Source organism: Manduca sexta, chromosome 11 (assembly GCF_014839805.1).
Source record: "Manduca sexta isolate Smith_Timp_Sample1 chromosome 11, JHU_Msex_v1.0, whole genome shotgun sequence".
Classification (NCBI taxonomy): Eukaryota; Metazoa; Arthropoda; class Insecta; order Lepidoptera; family Sphingidae; genus Manduca; species Manduca sexta.
In genome coordinates this window covers 1,837,944-1,856,864 of record NC_051125.1, presented here as the reverse complement: position 1 = coordinate 1,856,864, position 18,921 = coordinate 1,837,944, and the positions used below count along the sequence as shown (strand labels likewise).

The 18,921-nt window shown below is 38.0% G+C and overlaps 3 protein-coding genes across 5 annotated transcripts; 2 read left to right on the top strand and 1 right to left on the bottom strand.

Moving 5' to 3' along the window:
- Positions 1 to 92: 92 nt before the first annotated feature.
- On the bottom strand, positions 93 to 1,764 carry LOC115449601 (zinc finger protein 501). The gene has a single exon (XM_030177464.2). It carries the CDS (start codon positions 1,584 to 1,586, stop codon positions 201 to 203), a length of 1,386 nt encoding a protein of 461 aa, XP_030033324.2. The 5' UTR covers positions 1,587 to 1,764; the 3' UTR covers positions 93 to 200.
- Positions 1,765 to 1,993: 229 nt separating this feature from the next.
- On the top strand, positions 1,994 to 4,603 carry LOC115449600 (zinc finger protein OZF-like). The gene has a single exon (XM_030177463.2). The coding sequence runs from the start codon at positions 2,128 to 2,130 to the stop codon at positions 3,670 to 3,672; it is 1,545 nt and encodes a 514-aa protein (XP_030033323.2). The 5' UTR covers positions 1,994 to 2,127; the 3' UTR covers positions 3,673 to 4,603.
- A 2,924-nt stretch (positions 4,604 to 7,527) lies between these two features.
- Positions 7,528 to 17,654, top strand: LOC115449586 (proline-, glutamic acid- and leucine-rich protein 1). Of its 3 annotated transcripts, none has more exons than XM_037437645.1 (2): positions 7,528 to 7,789; positions 14,502 to 17,654. In XM_037437645.1, exons 1-2 carry the CDS (start codon positions 7,781 to 7,783, stop codon positions 15,384 to 15,386), a joined length of 894 nt encoding a protein of 297 aa, XP_037293542.1. In that variant the 5' UTR covers positions 7,528 to 7,780; the 3' UTR covers positions 15,387 to 17,654. The 3 variants fall into 3 exon arrangements, with proteins under 3 accessions (XP_037293542.1, XP_037293541.1, XP_037293543.1); XM_037437644.1 differs by lacking the exon at positions 7,528 to 7,789 and adding an exon at positions 8,280 to 8,437; XM_037437646.1 differs by lacking the exon at positions 7,528 to 7,789 and adding an exon at positions 8,668 to 8,842.
- Positions 17,655 to 18,921: the final 1,267 nt, after the last annotated feature.

The window sequence follows — 18,921 nt, the reverse complement described above, 5'->3', positions numbered from 1 at the left end:
TTTATTTATACTTTATAACCTATGCTTGGATTTTGTGGCGGTGTTTGTGATGCGGGATTGAGTGGTGACGAAAAAAAATGATTTTGACAATATGGTATGGCAATGTTATTTATTGAGTTAAAAGACTAGATCATGAAATAAAAGTATCTTAAATATATAAACAAAAATACAGTCTCATATTTTTTATAGCTTCTGAAAAACTACAACAGTCTTTCTTTATGAGTGCCAATCTTGTGCCTGGCCAGATCATTCTTCCGGTAAAATCCACGGGAACATCGGTCACATGGAAAAGGAATGTTAGTGGTGTGCAGCTTGGCTGTGTGCACATCTAGCATAGGCTTTGACGGGAACCCCATCAAGCAACCATCTACATGACATTTGTATTTCTCAGTTTGCTTGTGTTTGTAGTTCATGTGACGTCCCAATGCTTTCTGTTCAAAGAAACTGCTTGAGCACAGTTCACATTTTAAAGGACGTTGTCCGGTATGGCGCCACATATGCACCTCTATATTTGACATACTCTTAGAACAAATATTACAAAAGCCAGATTTTTCCGAATGAAGTCTGTCAATGTGCATTTTCAAATTCCCTTTCAAATTGAAAGCCCGTCCACAGTGATTACAGACAAATCTATTTGGCTCCATATGCATTCGTAAATGTTTCCTTACATTGTTTGAGTATTTGAAAGCTATCTTGCATATTGGACATGAAAATTTCTTCTCTGTTGTGTGGACCATTGCATGGTTACGTAATTCTTCTTTGGTACAAAATGCTTTAGAACAAGTGGGGCATGAATGGGATTTTGTGCCGGCATGTCGCAGTTTATGTCGTAGCAAAGTACTTGTTTGTGCAAAGCTCTTTGAGCAAATATTACAGACATATGGAGTTTCACCAGTGTGTGTCCTCATGTGAACCCTAATATCCCTTCTGGAATAAAACCCTTTGCCGCAATGTTCACACACAAAATTCCTTTCCCTTTGCAAATGATGGTTTCTGTTTATATGCCTTTTTAAATTGCTGCTGTCTTTGTACCTCTTATCACATAATGTACAAAGGTATGGTTTTTCATTTGTGTGCACTCGCATATGTGCTGCTAGCGCGGACGGGTGTGCGCATATGCGCCCGCACACAGTGCATTTTAGCGACTCTAAGGATTTGTATGATGTCCTTTTTTTGTAAGCCCTTTTTTTCCTAACTTGACTTTTAGACTCAATAAAATTGTTCACCTCACTATTGTCTGGCGGTTCTTCATCGTATTGATGGTCATCGTCATTTAATTCACTTTTAATTTCCACTTTTGGTTCGTAGTCGCCGTACCGGGCGCCGGAATTTAGCGCGACATCGTAACATTGGTCGCGCAGTTTCTTTTCAGCTGCCTCACATTTTAACACAAACCGGTAATAATTTTGGAGCTCTTGCTCACAACGAATGCATATATAAGACGGCAGCCCGTCATCTTCCTTGATTACAAGCTTCGAACAACAATACATAATTTTGGCTCTAATATCTACATTATCGGTGTCCATTTGGTAGATGTAAGATGTAGCGTCATTTTCACAACATAGTCGACACACTTTGTAGTCCATATTATAGCTTTAAATGAATAGATTTATTTAATATTATTTACTATTTAAAATTACAAATAAATGTAAACATTGTTTTTAAAAAAGCTGTCACATATCAATACAATTTCCGTCAATTGTCAATTCAATGGTCAATACATAATTGGTCCTTGGTTATCAAACCAAAAAAAAAAAAAACATAATTGGTCCACAGGGCTGCAGTTTTTATCGATTAAGTACCAACTAGCCGATTATCGTCTAACCGTTTATATACAATGGGTATAATAAGATAATATTATCTTACTTTTTTTTGCTGTATGTTTCAGCCTGCAATTCTACTTTTAAACCGTAACAGCACTATAATAATGACAAGGCTGTATAGACTAGAATCTTTTGAATTCTCAATATAAAGGGAAAATTTAAAAAACAACAAATGTCATTAATTGTCAAAATACCTACCTTCAATGATGGTCGCTGTAAACTTGTAAACAATAAAATATTCCAACATAATTTTCTCTAATCTCTTTTGTGATATAAATGTTTGTTATATCCTTCAATTTTCAAAATGAATGCAAAAATATGCCGAATATGCCTCAATAACGCCGGTACAATACTATTATCTGATAAACAAAACAATGTACAAAACTCTGATAAAATATTTAAATGTACGAATATACTGATTTGCGAAGGTGATGGTTTGCCGGACACTATGTGCGAGGGCTGTGCCCAGGAGCTCGCAATATCATATAACTTCGTCATCAAATGTGAATCATCAGATAAGGTGCTAAAGTCTCTAATCAGTGCGCAATCAAAATCTGACCTCGCGATCAAGAATGAAGATGTGAAGTTAGAAGGAGATAATAGTTTAGATGAGCCTTTTGACTGGAATACCGAATATCCCGAAGAGAAAGGGGAAAGCAAGTTAGAATTATCTACTGACTTAATAGCTGAATTTGAAGAACATAATTTAGAGATCGAAGAGAAGCAACAAACAAAATACACTTGTAATATTTGTGGTTCCATGTTTGCCCTTAAAGAGGTTTTGAAAAGACATCAAGAAACTCATCATGAGCGCAGCAGGAAAATCAAAGTTAAAAACAAAAAGCATAGAGTTCGATCAGGGCCTATACAATGTGTGGTCTGTGGCCTCATGGTCCAGAGTAGATCAGCCATGGAAGCCCATATAAGGACTCACACTGGAGAGAAACCATTTGCCTGTGACATATGTAATATGAAGTTTAATGTTAAAGGATCACTCAAAAAGCACATAGAAACGCATCACACCAACAGAGAGAGGAAGTTTATTTGTGAGACATGTGGGAGCCGGTTCTTCCGCAAATGTGAAATAATAGCTCATGTGCGGAGACACACTGATGAGAGACCGTACGCCTGCAAGTTGTGTCCAAAGAGATTCCGTCAAATATCATCATTAATACGACACAAGTATTCACACACTGGGGAGCGACGCCATTCTTGTCCAATATGCCAAAAGTCGTTCTATGATAAATCAGCCATTCAGAAACACATGTCTGTACACAGTAATGAGAAAAAATACACTTGCCATCTCTGTAACAAGTCCGTCAAAAGTAAAAGCTCCCTCTACACACATTTGAAGATACATTCCAATGAAAAGCAAGTGATTTGCAACATTTGTGGCATGACATTCTCCTTAAAAGGCAACTTACAGACACATATGAGAAGGAAGCACTCTGAGAAGTCCGGACAGTGCAGTGTTTGTATGAAAACTTACCCAGATTTGGAGGAGCATATGCGTAAACATACAGGAGAAAGGCCATATGCATGCAAGAATTGTGACCAAGCATATGCAACTAAACGCAGTCTCTCATACCACATAATGTTTAAGCATGAAAATGCAGATAAGTATAAATGTTCAATAGGGGAGTGTACAAAGACATTTCCAACTGGCAAGTTGTTAGAGATGCATCTGTTGAAGCACCACACTAACCACACTCCATATGTCTGTCCTCATTGCTCCAGGGGCTTCTTCCGTACCAGTGACCTCACCAGACACTTGAAGGGCAGTCACATGGATCCAACCAAAATTAGGTTCAAAACACAAGACCAAGTGATAATAGAAGGAATTAAATAATACTTTCAATAGAACTTGCTGACTGTAAATAAATTGATCTGTTATTATAATGAAGTTGGTATTTTTATATGTACATAAATTAAGAGTCTCTTCTAGGATTATACAATCTTTATGTCTTGTTCATACTTCATGTTTTGGAGATAAATATTTTTAATTTTGCTTTTGGAAAATTTACATGACACTTCCAAATAGGTATCAAGACTTAATTTAATTATTGATTTGAGTTCATTGTGTACTTATTTACTTTACATAGTTTATTATTTTATTTTGTTACTTATCTTTATTATTCTGTGATCTATGCAGTTTATAATACCTAAAAGTGGTTTATATTTTTCTGTTTATAAATTTTAAGGCTGACTACTTAAGAATCCTTTGTATGTTATAATTCTACTTATATTATAAATAGAAGACCAAGTCCTGTAATATGTTGTTTATCCAGGCATGGTTAATGTTATGTAAAATATTCTTTCTATTTGTGTACTAGATGGCGCTAGTGTCAAGTTAGATCGCGCTATGGTTTGGTTTCAAGCACGCAAGCGAGACTGGTTCCCACGGCTTCGATTGTGGCTAAACAAGCGTGCCATAAGGTAGATTATAAACATATTGGCGCGTTTATACCCATCAAAGTGTAAAGATATAATTAATCAGTTTGAATATTTTCTGTGCATAGTAGTTTACGAGGGTCAAGAAGATACGATAAAAAGTATGCAAAAATTGTATAAGCAGTGATCGTCAACCTTTCGTGGAATTATTAAGTTTAAATAATTGGGATAGCGTATGAAAGATAATAATTGATGTAACAAAACAAAAACCTACTAGACTTCGAACCATATTTTCCGAAAAATGTAGTTTGATGTTACATTTACTAGTCTTTATTTAAGTTTGTTAGCTTTTAAGTAACGTTTATTAAAATACTTTTGTGTGCAAGTAACATTTGTTTTATTTACTAACTTTAAAAAAACCGTTCATTCTGCAAACGTCTTTCTCATGTGTGCATCACACCTATCCTCGGCAGGGTGGGCATTAGGCAAAAGTGTTACCCACTTTTCACCATCACGTCTGTCATGGTGTATCCCATAATCGGCGAGCGTATTGCCATGTCAAACACAAATTCCAGACTTTGGGTACTAACCATAAAACCCAATTTCACTTTACCCGCTCACCGCACTGACGTCCCGGAATTTGAACCTCGGTTCTTAGAGCGGTTTATACTCGCACGCAATGTTACTACGCCACCGCTGCATTAAGAAAAAGACGTGTTATTTTTAGCACATTTTTTAATGACTATTCTTTTTTTTTACCATACTACCACAGAGTAAGTAAACTTTTTACTATGTAAATCTAAAGATATGCTAGCACAACACATGTCACCTGTGGAGTGGTGTATTACCAAAAAAAGGACTTTGGAATTTCCAGTTATTTATTGTGCAAATACGTACGCGTGGAATGCATTCACTTTCGAAAACAACTTAGTTTCTTGGTCACTGACATAGTTTTTTTTGGTATTTGGTTGGTATCTACATTCGAGTTAACAGCATTTTTTATGTTTCTATCATAATTATTAATTTATGTTCTTCGGATGTGTTAATGTTACATAGTAATATATTTATTTATAGTATAATTTTGTGTATTTTTAGTATAGTTTTGTTTTGATAAGAATGAGTTTGAGAGTATTTTTTATTGCAGAAGGCCGTCAAATATTTTTTCTAGCACTGATGGTATGTAATGATCACTGTTCATGTTCACCTTCAATCGCACAAGAAATAATTTAAGGTGATTTTGACTATTAAACTATACTGACGAAAAAGGGCAATACACTGCCGGAACGTCAATAAATCGACTCTTCCTTATTCCACATTGAAGGTGGACACTCGACAGTACACGTATTATTTCTGTGGGTGTGTTTTACCCTATTATTACCTACCTGCTTACCCACTTACCCTATGCAACACCAAAAATACAAATTCGTTTTTCCGATGTCATCTGGAATACCACGTGACTAGCACTGCTAAATTATCGCGTTAGTGGCGAGAACTTTACTATTGAGTTTCATAAACTTTGAATAATAATACTGAACGATTTTTGTGTCACGCGATAAAGGACTGATTTAAGTGACTAATTGAGGGTGACGGGGGGAAGGGGGGGGGACGAGTAGTCAGCTATCCCCCCCCCCCCCGCATAAGTTCTGGGACACTACTGGGGACGTAGGCAGGAGAGTTGAGAGGGAATTTGGAAAGGAGAGGGTGCGGGAAGGACATAAGCCTTCTTTAGGATGGGCGGAGGGGAGAAAGAAGGGAAAATGTTCGCGTCCTTATAGATCTCAATGTGAATGTGCAACCGAGAGGTATACACACAAACCAATACAAAAATAATCATTCTTATCCTATTTACTTTTGTGGAATTGTCTGCTGAATCCTCGAGATTCAAGGTCAAAGATCAGTATCTCTAATATGTATGTATGTTGACGCTTTATCAGAACTTAGAAAAAGATTCATCAAACCCCTTTTGAATTTTGAGAAGTTTCCCCCGCATCTTCGAAGTTCAAGTTCCTATATCAATTATTAAAATAGGACAATTCTGGACTGTAAAAAATGGGGTAAAAATTGTTGCTGAACAAACATTAAAACAATATTTTCGACTAATACATAAACCTTCCTCTTTGAAGTTGGTTAAAAATGCGTCCTATCTGTAGCGTTACAAAATACTCCTCCCGTACGTGACCAAGAGAAAAATAACGATTCTTACATTACTATGACCCACATTAATTATCTCTAATGTTTTGAAATAAGAGCAGAGCTTGGTAAAGCAATCACCTCATTGGTGTAGTAACTGCTTATTGTGAGACCAAACCGGGTTTGATGCCTAAGTCGGGTAAATCAAGTGTGAGAATTTAATAATACACTTGCATGCTGCAAATGTTAAGAATTATTTTCTGATGTAAAAATACACTTGGCGCCAAGCCTACAAGTTACGTTAAAATTTGCTTGATGATTTATTTGTAAGTACCTACTTCTGGTAACTCCATAATCAGAAAAATAATTGTAGTATGCTCCATAAAAGCATTTTTGATGATCTTCTAATAAACTCAAACGCTATAGCCTTGTACATGTATAAATATTTCGAGGTGGGATTCGTAAAATCCTCTCTTCACGGACTTCCCTTGCGTCCACCGTATATACGCTTCTAATAGATGTTGTAGATATCTAATTAGCGTAGGTAATTAAATAAATTATTTGTTTGTTAAGTGTAACATTCCTAATTAATTGAATATTAGAAAAACTATAAATATTAAGTGATTCAAATTGATGAAACTAAATTTTATATTTAGTAATTATTGTATGAAAATAAGATTGAATGGAGTCAAGTGTTATTTATCCACCTAATAAGTTTCTAAGCCTTTAAATCTAATGGCTGAATCCTAAGATTTTGAGATGAGTGGATGAATGTGAGAAGTAAGGTACCATTATATTTATGGGGCTTGCTATAAATTTTGGTATAATGATGACTGCATACGATAAAATTTGAGCATTGATCTCACGGGAACTGTCCGTGAGAAGATGAATGCTCAAATTTTATCGTTACAGAACCTGACAATGGTGCATTTAATTAAGCCCGTCTTCCTGTTGGTAACGAGGGGAGTGAGGGCTGCGCGTCGGTGCGTCGGTGTGTGCTCCCTCCGAAGCCAATAGTGCGGAAATCCGCGCTCAAGTTTCAAACTGGCGCTGGTTGCCGCTCGCGGCCTCGCGTCGACAAAGCAGCACCGCGTCGCTAAAGCAGCACCAGGTGTTGCGCTCCGTGGCCCTTTCTCTTTTCCACGTGTGTAGGTAAGGCGCTTATCGGGTCGTCCCGCTCTCGCGCCAATTACGCGAGCCAGGTGATACACGCCGCTCGCGGCCGGCGCGTACTCGCGGCTCAGTGTCGACTGTCGGCAGAGGACGTTAGCCCGCGGCCGCCGTGCGCAGCTCTCGGATCACACGGATCACTCGGACGGGCCAACCGTGGCAGGTGTCGGACATCGGTGCCGTGATGTCGAAACAGTGAAACACTAGTGCGAACTGTTACTTCCTTCCCGTTCGGATATCGGATTGCATCGGCGACCGGCTCCAGCATGGGAGAAGTGAGTACCGTTGTTGTTTATGGTGTTGTTTTGTTGCGGAATGCGAACGCGCTCCAGTTTAGATCGTTCGAGCTAGTCCTGCTCGCGGTCGTAGGTTCGTAGGTCGACGGCATCCCGTGGTCGGCCGTCGGCCGGCAGCGGTCGCGGCACCGGCACGGATAACTCCGCGCTTCTCGCCCCAGGGACGTGACCTCCTCCCGATTAATTAGCGATGTGGAGTGGTCAGCATTGCGTTGACGTCGTGCAAGTACGGGAATGTGTGCCGACTTCGCTATAGAAAGCTCTTTGGGAGGTGATACATGTCACGAGCGGCGACCGCGGCCGCCCATCGGTAAAAGTGTTCGACATCTCCGATGTACTGTTACACATCTGATAACGCGACCTGCCAATATATTATCTTCGATATTTTTATTACTATCGAACGTTCGTGCAATAACAAACGAGTGGCTATTGTCTTATCTTGGGGAATTAACGACGTCCGCTAATGATTTGTATTGATAGTGTCCAGTGTAGTGGCTCGCGGTGAACACGTAGCGCGTGTTGAGTTGGAGAAATTCCCAGACTACCCTTTGTAGTCCATATCGTGTGCGTGTTGTCGAGGGAGGCGCGGCGGCGTCCTTGGCGTGTGCCGATATGTGGCGCGCTGATGTAAGTACCGTGGCGGCGGGTCGAGCCGGTGGGCCGTGCGATAAATCTCCGAAAGTAGACCAGTGAAACTGTATATGGCGGTGCGTAGGTCAGCCGGCAGCCGGCAGCCGTCTGCGTGCATTTTGCACAAACATGGCCGGCCGCGCTGACCTCCTTACACCGCGTATGCATATCGCTATGATGAAACATTTACATTTCTGCTGACATTTTCCAATAATCTACAAGCGTATTGCATATATTTGTGTGCTAATCTTCGTATAATTAATTTGGTTCTATATTAAAAATAAGGCGATGACATTTACTCGCGCCAGTTGCTCGCCGGGTGTTGAAACTTTGTGATTTGAATTTCTTTCTGATTGGAGTTTGACACTCATTCCGGATTTGTTTCCTAAAATCACATACGCAGTGAGTAATCGCTCGCTTCATTACTTTCGTTCTTGAATATATTGAAATAAACACTTATAATAAAGGATTTTTTTGTGTGTGGCAGGTAGAGTCTAATTAATTCGACAAACAACATTCGAAACTCGTCGGTTTGAAAATAAAGCGCTATCGACTTTACGATCCGCACAATTATCAATCATTTAATGGAATTAAAATGATAATTATCGAGTTTTCCTGAGAATTCATTATCTGTAATCGTGACAACGGAGTGATAAAGTTTTTGCTTTCGCGATATTTCTTCGTTGAATAAATAATATTAAATTGCATTATAATTTATAAAAACGTAGATTGTTCTGGTGACATTGAATTCTCGAGCACTACCCGAACGTAGATACCTACGACACATTATTTTATTTTGTTTTTATAACATTAAGAGTACACCTACAGAATATTAACATAATAATTTAAAAAATAATACTTATATTCGGAAAATTTCAGCTGATATAGATACTTACATCGTAGGTAATAAGTATGTACTTATTGACACATTATACGGGAAAACACGTTAATAAAAAAGAAGATAAATAATTTTATTATAAGACAAGAATAGAGCTTTACCTACCTACAGCAGTTTACACAATAAAATGTACAAACTATTCCTAAAATTGCAATCCACGTGTTTGTTTCCGCGATTATATAAATCCGGTTTATGAATACCTTACCAGCTTTGAAAGAGACGCACCAAATGCTTTTGCCGGACTCATCGATCTTTCGACACATGGTTATAGTTTGAGTCTATAATAATTACTACACTCTGCTATATCGGAAACTACCATTCTGGCCTTCTGTTATTATTATATTATGTACAAACCTTAGGAACAGTAGATTTTGAGTATCTACCTAATTCTTCATTACTGCTGAAACTGGTGCACGAGGCTCTTTGGCTGGTTTGTTTTGACTACAGCATGTATTTATCTAGATTTTTATAATTTTTAATACATACAGATGAGCCGCTCACCTTGATGGTCGTACAACTTTTCCTGCATAATTAAACATTTGTTTTTTAACGCAATAATAAATATTCTAAAATCTTATGAAACAAAAGTTCTATCAGAAACCTCAACGAGAGTGAAGATCGTTTTACATTATGGGCGATATAATTAATTAATTATTGTAAATGATTTGTATATCAGCATTATATTAAAATTTATTGCTTAATACGGATATATATAAATATAGATAAGTATAAGAAAAAGCGGCGATAGCCTAGTTGGGTGTGGAACGGACTGCCGAGACGAATGTCCGCAGGTTCAATTCCCAAGGGCAAACACCTCTGACTTTTCTATTATATAACAAATTGTCACTACTCGTGCATTCAAAATTCTTTTGATTGCATTAAGGTTTCTTGTGTAGATAATACGAATAATACAACTTAAATATTATATACTATCGTCGCCATTCGTTCTTCGTCCAATGTCCTTTGGTAAATATTTTATCGGCGCCAAAATTACATTTTCGCTTGTCCATAATGCCATGTCTGCTCAATATAAGGAAAATATATAAGCATATCTATACTATAATAAAACTAAGCCTTGTCTGGCGTTTATGATATTAAGCTGATTGATATTGACTTTACGGGTCTTTGAACCCAAATGTAGACAGATAAATACAAAGACAAGTTTCTTGGTTTTTTAAGTTGTGGGCAGTTCTAATATTTGGGTTGCCTTTATAAATTTCTCAATGCAAGCGTCCATAATAAGTTTCCTATTTATTCACGTTTTTTTTTAATTTATTTATTGGGGCACCAGTACCTAATTGTTACATTATAAATAGCTCTAATAATAATAAACTCAAATGCACTACATTCTAAAGAGTCGCAACATGCATTTAAAAGAAGCTCCACTATTAATATAAAACAATAACTTGTAATTATTTAATAATGATATTAAACAAAGATTTTTTATGTAAGTACCTCCTGTTTTCGGTGTGCAGGCACTGTTGCGTTCCTTGTGGAAGAACATTGTAATCAGTGTAATAACTGGATATTACTTATTACTTTGAGGCGTGAGTGTGCCTTATATGCCATTTTGTACTTAATAAATTGTAAGTAGGCAATTCAATGTAAGTAAATAATAAGTATTGAAATATAACTATTTTCCAGATTTTATTAGGTTTTTTATATTTACTCCCTACGTTGTGAAATTTTATATAATTGTAAAATTTAGGGATTGTAACTTTGAGTTTTTGGACGACCAACCCCTCCTGTGACCATGAAGGTTGCAGTCTTCGAAACGTCGGGAGAAAATAATACTTAATAATATAAAAAACCGCGATAAGATCTGGAAAATATTTTTTTCCAATGTCTAATATCCGCGTAGCTAAACATAAGAAATCAAGTAATAAGTCCTTATTCGGTGGTGTTGTTGTTTATATGCCATTGGGTTAAATACCTATGTCCTATGAACTCATCTAGACATTCAGTAATGTGATAAAAATAATAATTTCAATAAAGTTGTCGAACAGCATACAAATACTTAATTGTTGAAACATACGAACCTACGGCTTGATAAAATCGGAAATATATCGTGACCTCACCTTAGGTCGCAGCTTAAGGTCAAGTATCACCGGAATCGAGCGGCGGCAGGTACCTGCGCGAGGTATATTCGAGTAAAAAAATATATGCATGATTATATGCACGCCTGTAACTTAGAGGGGTATGCAGGACTACAAGTAAACGCACTAATTAGTAACAGAATTTCCCTTCCTTCCATTTGCGTCTTAAACAAACCGACAAACTTAAACTACTCGCCTCTGGGATGGAACCCAGAAAGTCTCAATCTACACAGTCTTAGTCAGCTGAGAATTATCTAACTAATAACGATTCTTTACTAAATAATGTTTATGAAGGCCCTTGCCTTAATCACTTTCGTCGTTAATATGAAATGTTTTGTTTCTAATCCTAAGACATAAAGATGAAATTAGCTCAATGAATACAAACATATGCTTTAAAAGACTGTTTCACAATTTATTTAAAAAACATTTAAATGAAGCAGTGGCGAAGCGTCCATATAACCCTTTTCCTGCCGGCTTCCTTTGATGTAAAGTTTATGTAGAATCTAATTATCATTAGAACTATTTGCAGACCGCATATATGCATATTAGTAACTATATATTATGTAGGGTTTGCTAATCTATCACGTAAGTAAGGTCAACTGAGCACGTACAGATAGTCGGTAACGACCGACCCGCAGATACGCTAATAAAAACATTATGTTTACTTCCAATAGACGCAAACAAACCTGACATGTCATGTCTTTATCCCTAAAAGGGTAAGCAGAGGCGTTCTAGTGCACCGATTTTGAATTAATATCCGATCAATGATGTGATATGCTGACCTTACCGCCTTATTTGGTACAATATCCTATCCTGGGGAACACAGGTATTATGGTTTACACATAAATCTATATCGCGGTAGAAATCGAACCCAAAAGTCGTTACCCCACGGTACTCGGCCAAGTAAGCTTCCAGACCAATGGTAACTATAACTTTATGGGGGTAATATGTCGACGCTTGAAAGGGAATCATATCTAAGTGACATTGAGTCAACTTTTCAGTAGAGTGATTTAAAGTTTTGATTTTAATTTAATGATCATACCAATAATATTAATAATAATAATAATAATATCAGCCCTGTATTATATACTTGCCCACTGCTGAGCACGGGCCTCCTCTACTACTGAGAGGGATTAGGCCTTAGTCCACCACGCTGGCCTAGTGCGGGTTGGTAGACTTCACACACTTTCGAAATTCCTATAGAGAACTTCTCAGATGTGCAGGTTTCCTCACGATGTTTTCGATCACCTTTAAAGCGAACGATAAATTCACAAAGAATACACACATGATTTGCGGACATTCGTCTCGGCAGTCCGTTCCACACCCAACTAGGCTATCGCCGCTCATCATCATCTTCATCATCATCGCCGATCATACCAAAGAAACTATCTATTTTCGGAATAAAATTATAATAACAAAAATTGACGTAGAAAGCAAACGACGCAGAAAAATCTAATTCCAAATATGCTTATAGCTTATTTTCAATATATTTGTCGCTTAGATATAATTGTTTTAAAAGCGTCAATTTAAAAGTCCGAAAATAAAGTAATTAGGTTTTGTACATTTATCTGTAAAGTACAAACTGACGCGTCATCTTAGTTGCTAGTTCGTTAGGTCATGTTTATCAACATCCTTGTTAGTCATTAGAAATTTTCTCACGTTTATGCGTCATTAACAAAGTTCTGATTTTACTTTTAATAGAAAAAATGCCTTTTTCCAATATGTAAATATTTATCATTATTTAAGCTGCTGAATGATACTTAACCTCCTTAAGGATCTTTTAAAATTGTTTTACTTCTCGCCTACGTTATATAAATGTAAGGAAATATATTTAGAGAGCCTCCAGGTCAAACTGTGCACTGTTTGGCATTCAATCGCTTTGGAGATATTTATTTTATTAAAATTTGTAAATCATACTATTTATACAGATTTTAATCTAATAAATAGTATGATTTTAATAAAAAAAATATCGCCAATGCTGACTGTGGAGCATCTCTAGAAAGAAGCTCTACTGTGAACAGTTTGGGGTAACTATTTACGAGTACCTTCTGTAGATTTATGAAATTTTATCCGCTAATGCTTCACAATTTTAAAACCTTAAAAATTAAACAAAATCGTTTAGTTTTGTAATTATTAGAACACATTAAAAGGGACAATTTATGCAATGTAAGGTCAAACTTATTCCTCTTTTCAATATGTTATGGCCTTTAATATTAAAGCATATGTCACTACATTAACATTGCGAGCCGAAACCGTATGACCAACTGCCGCGTACTTCCGTGCCACATGCGAAGGTCCGAAAGACAAGCTCCAATATACCAGTAGCTACGGATGTAATTATGTTCAAAGGAAATGGGGAACTTAAGGCGTAACGCTCTGAGAACATTTTGATGGGTTCGTAGTGAGTTGTTATTTATGGTTGAAATAATATGGTATTTATCATAAAGGTACTATACAGCCTGTCTATTTTTGCCTACAAGCCGTGGTGCACGCACTATTTAATTCGAAAGGATTTATGAAAATATGCGTTTCATTCCGTTTAAAGATTAACTTAATTAATTAGTAACATGAAAAATGTTCATCCTAATAAAGTTATATTGACCACGAAGAGAAAATAGTAACAAATTTATTAACATAATAATATATTATTAAATTATATAAAAGAAGATTAGACGTTTATAAACGCCCGTGGTCCAAATGGTGTCTAAAACAATTAACCAATTTCTACACATGAAAACTAGATAGACATAACAACGTGTTAAAATTCAACACTTAAAGATATGAATCAATTTAGTTCCGTGTGCGGAATGTGCCAATGAAACTATTTCACTCCAATTATGGTTTATTACGACGCAATTATAACATAGTCGCTTTATCGATTTAGTGTGCAATTGAGATCTGTTAAACAAACACCGGAATAAATTCATATAAACTTAGTTTAAATTAACTACGTGATACTAAATACAAAATTATTTTTTTTGCCTCCCTAAGATCATACTGGTAAAGAATTACCAGCACATCTCGATTATTATTCTGTTCTTAATGCTACTTTTCTCTTCTGTTACAGTCACTGTTAAAGGAGGATCCCCTCTCCAGGATCCAGAGGGAAATCATAGAAGTGACGGAGAGGGAGAGAGAGTTCAAGGAAGGACACTTCAGGATGAGCAGACTCATGTCAGAGTCCACGATTGACGTTAACCACCAAAATGGTCACGTGAACGGCGACGCAGAGCCCAAACCACAGAAGACGCTGAACAGAGCGGTGTCCACCTCCCAGCTGCTGGGCCCTATCGCGCCCTCGCCGCCCACACCGCCAACACTTCTAAATACAAATGGGTACACGCGACGTTTCGCCCCCCAGACCGGAACCAAAGGCATCATGCAGCGGTTCATTGCCAACAAAGGAAAGTTGCCGGCTTCTCCCGGGGGCGCCATCACACCCACTGCCGTGGCTCCTCCGCTCGTGTTCCCCACGCCACCCATCATCGCGCCCGTGCTCAGTCCACCGGTGATTGAACGCACCCCGGAAGGCAAACCGATGCGCAAAGGTTACGTGCCCGTCGAAGAAAAGATTCAGAAAGAACTGCAGGAGATGAAAGATAGAGAACAGGAGCTAAAGAGGATGAGGAAGAAACAGAAACCTTTCGATTTGGAGCTCACCGATGAGGAGACTAACTCTGAGTCTGAAGATGAGGAGATCCCCCCGCCCGGCAAATTAAAGCCGACCAAATCGATAGGCGAGTTATACGAGGCGCTTAACGAGGAACTAAGGTCGCCATCACCCCGGAATAGCTCCGGACACGAGTCCATCGGTAGCCTAAAGCCGGCCAAGTCCCTCGCCGAACTGTGCGAGCTCGCGCCCGGTGAACAATTCCTCGCGCCCAGCTCTACCAGACTGATCGCGCAGTGGGAGTCCATCATACAACAGAAGCAAGAGGCGGGCGCCGCTTAATTTAGTTAGTTACGTGAATAATGCTATGGTTCAAAGTGTAAGGCGGGTGACGCCGCGAGGGTCGCGTCGCAAACATCAGCACAGTGCAAACGAGGCACGCAGTGTCACAGTCCGGGACGAGTTCCGCGCGATAATGGACTGGTGGAGTGCCCGCCCGGTGCCCGTTGCGCGGTGCCGCGGAATTTCCCTGACGCGATTTACCGTAAGTTAAAACCGGGAGCAAGGCAAATAAATCAAGTGTTGGATGCGAGGCGTGAGGCGTGTGTCCGTCGATTTCTTTCGTCGGCCGATCGGTTGTGAGGCAATTAATTTTCTCCAGAGTGCGAACAATGCAAATGATGTTTATCCGTAATGGCAATTAAACGAGCGTGCGCGCGTTGGAAAGCGGGTGGCACCGCGGCGCGCCTCTCCCTACTGTGAGTAAATAGTTTCTTCCTATTGTTCAACCTTGTTGAAAAACAGCGCAGGGTTTTTGCGGCGCCGCTTTCCCGGTGCACCACCGCACCACCGCACCGCGCCGTATTGTCGTATTGTCGCGCAATACACTTCAGCCTGTTTAATTGTGAGAAAATTGATTGTAAGAAACCAGTTAATAACACCTTGGAATCAGGTCCCAGTATTGTTCCGCGCCTTCACCGGCGGCCGCCGCTCCGGTTAGTTCTGACGCCCACATCTGTTTCTATACTGGCCGAGGGTTGCCTAGCGCACACTCTGGTTCATTGTTTCTGTTACGTCAGTTCGATCAAATCACATATCAATCTCCTCGTCCTTTTCTTATTACTTTTGTTAAAAGTAGGAAAACAGACGGGTAACAAAACAACATTACACGAGGGAATAATACATTTATTTGCGTATTAGAAATGTCACTTTATTAATTTGTACACGATGTTTGCTATGATCCCTTTATTAGATGTAGCGTTAGCTGGCGAGCCGCGCACTCGTCTGATAGTCGAAGCGGGACTTCGAAATATTTGCTTCTATTTATTGTACTTAACGGCCTCAATCTTAGACTATGGAAAGTGAAGTGCCTTAAACGTGTACTTCGCGGGTTCAAATGTGATTTGAACCATATTGTAAGACGACAGCATAATAGATGTGTCAAATAGTCTGTGCCTTATATAAGTAGAGTTAGTACAAGTTGCAGCTGACACCAAGCTTTATGGCCGGCCTGAAGTTAGTCATACGCGTATTGTTTTCAAATAGAACATAGAGGAAATAGATGGAAGGGTGCGGATGAACTCAGTGTTTCCAGGCCATGAGGATTGATGCCATCTTTATTGAACTGTAGCTGAAACTAATATTATTCACTATTGTGTGGAGCTGTTAGAAAACGGAGGACGCAATGTGGCCACAGAGTGCCTGACTTTACCACCCTCAAAAATAATTGTGGACCATGCCGGAATCCGAACGTTGTCCGTCACACATGCTTATCATTACTGTAGACAACGTGACGTCATCAGGTCCACAGGTATTTTCGAGGCTGGTATTCAGCTCCGTGGACTGTCCTGTCACTGTTGAAAAATACTGCAACTAATTGTTATATATATTATTCCAATAATACTTTGAATCAAAAGTACAAATTGATAATAGAGAATTTATGAATTTAATAATAAAATTATTTACAAATGAAAATTTAACATAAGTAACAGGGTATGAACAAATATAGACTTTATACAGAATATATTTTATGGTATATATCTATGGGCAGCATGTTGTTAATTGTGTCGTTTCTATAAAAGGAGTATGTAAAGTGGAGCAGCATTTTTCACCGCGACAGATGTCCCGCGACCGCGCCCGCACGGCCGCCAGAGCTCTGTAACATGGACAACTATTTATTATCTATACGTACGAACTGTTCCCTAGCATAATAATAAATTAGTCAATTTGATTTTATAGTGAATAGATATAGAAATGAGATTTAATTGTTGCAATATATTTTAAGTCTTTTTTTAAGTTTTTATCTGTTACGCAGTGCCAGGAGTTCAAATTCTAAAACATCTTTTGATGTCCTAGAGGTGATATATACGAAACCAGTTCTAAAGAGATTTCTTCTATACTACAACATTGTGATATGAAATTGCCTTTTAAGATATAAGCATTAAAATTTATGAAACCTTGACCTTTGAGGCTGAGGGCTGATGAAGGTGAAGGTGTATTGTACTGTTTGTTCAGCATACTGTCTACTCGTTACATATACATACAACGTGCATATTAGATATGTTAATTTATGTTTGATTAAGGTTTTCGCAATAAATACATTTTTGCCGACACATATGTTTTATTTTTAAACGTTAATACTTAAGAAATTGGCAATGACGCAAAGGCTAGCTCTACATTTTGTTAAACTACTCTACTTTATACCGCGTTTCTTACTTCTCCAGTTGTGTTGTAAATATAAATTGTATATAAATGCATTTATAATACATCAAGTTTATGACACAATACCTACATACACTGTAAATGGAGTTTATTTTAAAAGGAGTACGTCATAATGGATTAAGTAATCCTACAAGAATGTCTTTCTGTGTTCTCTGTATATGACTCAAGAAGATAACAAACGAAAGGGTGGTTCCACCGCAAACAAAGCTTGCGGACTTGCAAATATTTGCATAGGTCTGGGTGTTGTATGTTCAGACTCTTGTAGTTTCTGATAAGTTACTACATTGATAACACAAGTGTAACAAAAAATCAACACAGTATTGAGATATGAGGAGATTATACGATTGTATCTGGATAAAAGATCGGGGATAAAAGGCATGTATGCGTGCGTGTGTGTGTGTGTGTGTGTGTGTGTAAAAGATCATAAGAACATTGAATAATATTTACTTAACGATTTATTTTCAATTTGTGTTGATCTACGCATTGGGTGGGTTCAGTGGAAGGGAAAGAAGACAAAAGATAAGGAAATAATAGAAGTAAAAGATTTTACAAATAAATAAATTGGCACCAGCTTCCAATAAACACTTTACTCAGTATTGGATCCCGTTAGACAAAGGTTTAATTTGAAACTGTCCCGCACTAGACGTAATATATTAACGTTCATTTTTATTTTATATAATTCTACTTCGGCACTCATACTTATAGGCCTAAAATGATATAATGTTATAGCAGGAATACCACAGGAGCAGTTAACCCAATTGTTATCCGTTGGTGTTGACATTTCGGCGGTTTTCACCTTCGTAGCTGCGACATTCTCTAAAGGTCGCAGTTTTTGTGACTCGTCGTCATGCACATAAACACATCGACGTGATTGTTGGAGAAAACATAATTTTGTATCCGTAAATTTTAGTTGTTTCAAATCTTTGTATTCATCCCCAACTCTATACGTGAATGTCCTAGCTGCCTAGATGTACTAAATTAACAAAAAACGGTGATTATATTAGTTACTTTCGCGTACTATGCAGATACGACCAAATATTTCTAGTCGCTGAGTCTATTCAACCACAAATTAGCTGAACAAATTAAAAACTTCAAAACGTTTCTGTACCGTAACGTTTATCAAAATATTCTTTATTCCCTGCCTAAAGTGCCTAAA